The 6,913-nt window shown below is 42.0% G+C and overlaps 1 protein-coding gene across 1 annotated transcript; it reads right to left on the bottom strand.

Moving 5' to 3' along the window:
- Window positions 1-813: 813 nt before the first annotated feature.
- Window positions 814-4,422, bottom strand: gpr185b (G protein-coupled receptor 185 b). Its single transcript, XM_079842781.1, has 2 exons — window positions 4,165-4,422; window positions 814-3,322 (listed from the first exon to the last, which is right to left on the bottom strand). Exon 2 carries the CDS (start codon window positions 3,318-3,320, stop codon window positions 2,322-2,324), a length of 999 nt encoding a protein of 332 aa, XP_079698907.1. The 5' UTR covers window positions 3,321-3,322; window positions 4,165-4,422; the 3' UTR covers window positions 814-2,321.
- Window positions 4,423-6,913: the final 2,491 nt, after the last annotated feature.

The raw sequence follows: 6,913 nt of genomic DNA, 5'->3' as shown, positions 1-6,913 counted from the left end.
GTTTTTACCGATTAATGCATGAATTCATTAAGACACTAGTATGTGAAATTATGGCACGTTCTGCCTGGCCAACACTCTTTTTTGTTTCATTTGTTTGATTTTTGTTTAGTTTTTTTCTGTTTTTGCATTTTCTAGGAAACCATCGATAAGAATACAGGTACTGAACACACGCACATATACGCACACACACACACACACACACACCAAAACGACATCATAAAACTCATGCCCTGATGTGTATAAAAATATACGTTTTCATACAGCATTGCATAAGAAAAATAACCGCTGCACCCCTGAACAAACTGAATCTATGGCATCCAATTGAGTACATTGTAGTGGAGATACATTACATAACGATAGAGATTTGCTGAAAAACATTGATATTTGCCAGGTGTTGTGTATTATGTGGGGTGGGTTATTTTTTTTTTTTAAGTGGGCACAGTGTGACAGGTCACTGAACCTCACTCCTGACATAAGTGAGTGGTCTATAAACAGATGGTCCTCTCGCTCTCGCACGCAGACACACAAACCATCAGGTGTATCGCACAATCTCACAAAAACAAACAAAAAAAGACTGGAGAATGTTTCCACAGTGTCCAGACTGTGAAATATCTCCATGTAAAAGTCCATCAGGTTTCGTACAGGTCACTAAGAGTATTGAGGTTAGTCAGAGGGCATCTGGATGGGCTCTCAAGGCCAACTTTGAATACTTTTTCTACAATGTGAAAACGCATCCTAGAAAACAGTACATTTGATTTAAAGAGCTGAAACACCCTGTCCTCACTAACCTATTCTCTGATTTTTTTTTTTTTTGAAGTTCGAGGAAGTAAAATTAGCTCTGTTGATGGCCTCGTTGTGATTGTAGCTCTATCGGTGAACGGTACACGCTGAATCATTATTGCAGAAGAGAAAAGGTAAGGCCTAAATTAAGATTCTTTGCTGCAAATGAGGGGTCGTCAAAGAACAGCTGCGACATTCATTCCCCCCTCGAAAACACAAGGCTTTGTGATGGTCACATTTCAAGCTACACAAATATCTATGCATATAAAATATTACAACTAATAAAGGATTAGTTCTGTTTCGTTTGCGCCATTTTGAGAGTCAAAGTGTTTCTCGGTTTTGTGTTTTTTGGTTGTACAGCATAATATAAATCCAATTAGGAAGATTCGGAAATGTGTTTTTTCAAATCTCTCATGCCATTTCAAGGTCTTTTTGGCTGAATCCTAACTTGAGTCCCTTCTGTCCCATTTTGGCCTAGTGATCTGGTGTTTTAATAGGCCTGCATGTAGATCTATTTACACACAAGCCTGCCCCTAACACTGATCTCTGATCTGATGGACTAAATGGACAGTCTTCACACTCAATTATATCTGATAATCGCCTGGGATCATTTTGCTGTACAGACCCAAAGCGTTTGTCTCATTTAAGCGTCCCTGTCCCAAAAATTGCTATGAAAGATGTTGTCTCCGTCGAATTTGAAGCTGACACGTCATTTCACGCTTAAACCTGAATTATCCCGCCATTATGCGCCAAAACCAAAACGTGTGCTCAGATTCCAGAGACCAAAAATGTGTGAAAAATATGATTTGCTTCTCACCTTCGTGGCAGCAGATATTTTGCTGTCATTAGGGGCGTTAGACAACCTATTCAGCACGTCTAAACAAATTGGTAGGGAATCTGAAAGTTTCACTGCAAATCATGTGTAGTAACAAATATACCACGCTTAAATGAAAAGTGCTCTTTTACAAAAAAAAAAGGGATTTAATAAAACTGTCTGTAAAGCGACAGATGCCAGAAGCGGCATAATTTTCACTCGCGGGACTGTGTTTTCTTTCTGTCATTCATACATTTTTAAGTGAACACAGATATAAGTGTTAGAGGCGGGTTTGCAAGGGATTAGCCTCATTGTACCTGCCGCTGTCCGTGGTTCTGAAAGCACTCCATATAGCATTAATGTGTACATGAAAGCTGTCCACAGTTTACAGCTTTTTTCACACAAATCAGGTTGATTTTTGCAATCATTTTTAATGTTCATGTTGTTGTTTTGTAGATGTATTGATTTTTGTCACTGGGCCTGTACGGCGTATCTTAGAATATCCAGATTATTCAGATCACGTCTGATGCAATTTGATATTTTGTGCGTGGAGGTGTACTATGCATTAAAGACATCTAATTATACATTTGCAGGTTGACATCTTGGATCGCAACAGCTACTGCACAACCCGCAACGTTTGACTGGGATCCCATCGAGGGAAAACATCATATCATTAACACTGACACGGTACAAACCAATTATATGAGATAGACATAAGAAGTCCGACCTATACATCGCTCGATGTCCTTGGCCGCAAGGAGAAGTTGGACGGCACGCATCCGCAGCAGGCTAGCCACAGGGATTTCTGGATGTCCGGATTTCTGTAAGCGTATATGATTGGGTTTATGACCGAGTTGCATGTCGCCGGCAGCACTGTTGCATACGTGTAGATCATTGGGTAGCTGGAATCTGCCACGATCGAATACATGGCGAAGGGCATCCAACATGCGGCAAAAGTGCAGAGGATGACGGAGAGCGTGGATACACCTTTTGTGGTGGAAATGGCCATGAACTGGTGCTGAACAGCGATTTGCTGTGCGTGGCGGAAGGCAATCTTACAGATCTGTAGGTAAAGCTGCATCATGAGGGCGAACACCAGCAAGAACGTCACAGCGAGCACCACAGCATTGTTCTTGGTGACCGGCCGGCAGATACTGCAGCTGGCCTCGTCTCGGAGGCAGTTCCAGCCGAGCACTGGCAGTAGGCCCAGGATGATGCACACCAGCCAAATGAGAACCACCACGACATAGGTGAATGTCACCGTGCGCTCTGTGTGGTAGGTCAGAGCGTTGTAGAGGGACAAGTAGCGATCCACTGTGATGGCCAGGATATTGAGCACTGATGCGGAGAAGGCGGCGATCAGCAAGCCGACAGAGATCAGAGTCGCAAACTCCATGTTCAGCATATAGATGAAAACGAAGTTGAGAATGAGGCCGAGTCCTGCGAGCAGGTCCGCGAATGCAAGGCTCCCTATCAGAATGAACATGGGGGCTCTCAAGGTGGGCGTGTAGAACAGGATGGCAATCACGATTGCGTTCTCGCAGGAGATGAGCGTCCCTGTCACACACAGTGCAATGTCCCACGGGCTAACGGGAAGCGGCCTCAGCTCCGCCGTCCGCACCGGTGATGAGTTCCGCACGTCTAGGAGATTCCACGTGCCCGCCGTGGAGAGGGAAGAGGTGTTTTGAAGTTGGTTGCTCATTGCTGCTGCAAGAGAGTGAATCATAGCTGATGGTGGGGGGGAGGGAGGGAGGGGGTGAAAGAGAGAGAGAAAGAGAGAGAGGGGTGCGGTAGTGAAGATAAGAGAGAATGTGTATGTCAGTGGAAAGGCAGTGGGAATAGGATATCTGTCAAAAGAAATATGCCTGAAGCTTCAGAACCTGATGACACAGTCTCTTATTCTTAGGGCAGTCAAGAATAAAATTACTAGGTTAAGTAGGAAATGTGTTTACACATTTTGTCATTAGCTAAAATGTTCTGATTTTATAACTAAAGCTGGCAAAGTGTTGATTTGTGGTTCGTTAGAAATTATATAGTCGTTGAGCACTTGCGAGGCGCAATTAGCACATTTTGAACCACCAAAACAATGTAGCAAATTGCATCCGGACTAGCTGTAAATATGCAATTATTCGCTTAGTTAACTGCTGCATGTGCATCTCATCGCAAAAAGGCTATTAATCAAGCACCAGTCCCGACAAAACGCACGCACTTCACTTTGTTTCTATTTTTAGTAATTGTCTAAAAATAAGACGCGCCACCTCAGTGCACGGTCTCTTATGAAGGCATCGTGTATATGCTTCCAGAATCCACAATGATGCGCTTTTGCCTGACGCCATAGACGCAGACACATTTTAAACTCATTCATTCATAAATTTCCACCTCACAGACCTGGCTATATATAAACTGACCAAGAAAAGACTGCAAAGGACTCGGGGAGGTCAAGCCTCCGGCAATTTGTTTAAATACACCGCATGGTGCCCGTTAAAAACCAATCATTGCAATTCGATGTCACGTTTAACTAAGGCATTTTCTTACAAAAGAAAGCACAAGTGCGCGTCAGCATACGGTACCTCAGTGCCATGAAGCTGCAATGCCTTTTTCTCCCCCGAGCTCGCGCGCAGTCCGTGCCTGTCATACGAGAGGAGATGGAGATGAGAGGGGAGATGGAGGACCCAGAAAGAGACGGAGAACAACATAAAAGAAGAACTAAAATGCCTTTTGTTTCACGTAGTTGAGTAAAACCGTCATCTTTGGCGAGTTAAGTCCTGTGGAAAAGCGAGGTGCCCGTCGGTTAACATGGCCAATACTGTTGGTAGGACGATAGCTCTGCCTCGCTTGATATTCCCCCCATTGGACCTCAGCGATGATTCTCCCCTCTGACGTCAAGAGTCCTCACAACAGTCATGATCGAGTCTGTGAATCAGAGATGCTGTGGACGGAATATTAATAATAAAACACGTTCAGACAACACGAATCCAACTATAAGAGACAAGAGCGTCTCAGTCAGTGTCATTCCCCCGGTACTGGACCCAATGTCGCCGGCAGCTGTTCGCCGGCAACTCGATTCTTTCTCCAAGATTACCAACCACACCAAACTGTCCTGCTCACTCAAACAAAGCCAAAGCACCCATGTCACTTGTTTTAAATAAACCAAATCTGTCTACTTTGCGCGTCTCTGTTGTTATAGCCGGATGCCTCCCTCTTATGTCATGTGTTTTTTGCGTGATATTACACAACATATTGGCACCTAAAAGTATATATTTATAATCGTGATGATTGTTATTTCGATTCGGTCTTTGTTTTTAAGACGAATTGTAGTGGTGAGAAGGAGTGTTCAGCGGCTCGTGCGTCTCCCACTATGAGGACACTTTCAAATACTCCAACAACAGATGTCTTCACAAGGCTGTTTATTTTTAGAAAGTCGTATTTTCCTTGAATTGTGCATAATTATTTTTGGACCTGTAAATGGCATTTTACCTGCTGTGACACTTGGGGCTGTTCTTATACCTCACAACAACAACAACAAAAACCTGTTAGTCACAAAGTGCAAAGGGAAAAAATTGGACAGGGAACTGTACAGGATCAGACAAACAATACATTGCAGGTGGCTTTTGTTTGTGTGCTGAAAATAGAGACACACAGTGAGAAGGGAGGGCACTGAACTGTTTTAAGGAATGCTGTTTTTTCATTGTGTTTCCCTGACAGACAATCTTATGAATAAGTAGCCGTGATCAGAATTACAATAAGTCTCAACATTGGTTGAGCATCGGCTCTGCAATGTCTATTCATTGATGGGAGCTCCCACCAATCACCTTCACTCTCACTCCCCCATTCATCTTCTCTGCACAGCATTGTGGGTAAGCTATTACATCATCACTCCCTCATATCTTTCTCACAAGTATGCATGCACTGTTATAACAATATTCTACAACACCTTTCTGCACTTTCACAAACACATTATCTGATAAATGTTTACAAGTATTTGAACACATTTTGATGTGGATTTGTCAATTAGCAATGCAGTTAAATCAATGCACACTCACATGGTTGATAGCTGAATAGACACATACCTATTTATTTGCTCTTTAAAATCCACTTATTTAAATCAACTTATTGCATCCCGATTTGCCCTAGTATGTTTCTTAGCTCTGTTTATCTTAGTATTATGTGTAAGCAGTTACTGCCAAGATCAATTCACTTGCTGTTAGACCATCTAAATAAACAAGTGCATGTCAATATAGTGCTTAAGTTGTCCTGAGATACCGTATTGATGATTAAATAAATGCATTGCAATCCCTCCTTTCAGCTGAGAAGACTATTACTGAACCCATGTCGACTGTGCAAAAACCTGCTGATGCTTTCCAAACGCTGGAACTCGCTCGTCAGCAGATGCTGTAGCATTGTGTGCGTGAGTATGTGTGCATGTGACTGCCTCATCAAATGTATTTATCTGCTGTGAGCATGCCAGTGTGCTTCTATTCACTGTCTGTTTGACAGCAGCAGCTTAAACACTCTCAGTATGAAGTTTTTATTTACTGTGATTTTCTCAGTCTCCCATTTCAAACTGTTTTCAGTCTCCAGCGAGAGCGGCTCTTTAATGCAGCACTCTGCTTCTTTCAGGCTTCTTTTTGCTTCCTGTCTTAATGACACTGCTGTGTATCTCTTGAGTGGGTGGAGCAAGTTACACCACCACAAAGTTAAAAAAGGAAAGATGCCAAAGAGAAATGGTACAGTTGTTGAGGTTTACACATTTTGAAACCAAACAGTTCTCATGGTCTAGGATCTAATGCACAAAGTCAGTGTTAGTGAGACAGACAGACAGACAGACAGATAGATAGATAGATAGATAGATAGATAGATAGATAGATAGATAGATAGATAGATAGATAGATAGATAGATAGATAGATAGATAGATAGATAGATAGATAGATAGATAGATAGATAGATAGATAGATAGATAGATAGATAGATCTGACAGTCAGACAGACAGACAGACAGACAGACAGATAGATAGACAGATAGATAGATAGATAGATAGATAGATAGATAGATAGATAGATAGATAGATAGATAGATAGATAGATAGATAGATAGATAGATAGATAGATAGATAGATAGATAGATAGATAGATAGATCTGACAGTCAGACAGACAGACAGACAGACAGACAGACAGACAGACAGACAGACAGATAGATAGACAGATAGACAGATAGATAGATAGATAGATAGATAGATAGATAGATAGATAGATAGATAGATAGATAGATCTGACAGACAGATACATAGATAGATCTGACAGACAGATACATAGATAGA

This window comes from Gobio gobio, assembly GCF_949357685.1.
Source record: "Gobio gobio genome assembly, chromosome: 2".
In the NCBI taxonomy this organism is placed as follows: Eukaryota; Metazoa; Chordata; class Actinopteri; order Cypriniformes; family Gobionidae; genus Gobio; species Gobio gobio.
Note: the sequence above shows the minus strand (reverse complement) of the source record. Positions and strands in the feature narration are given on the sequence as shown.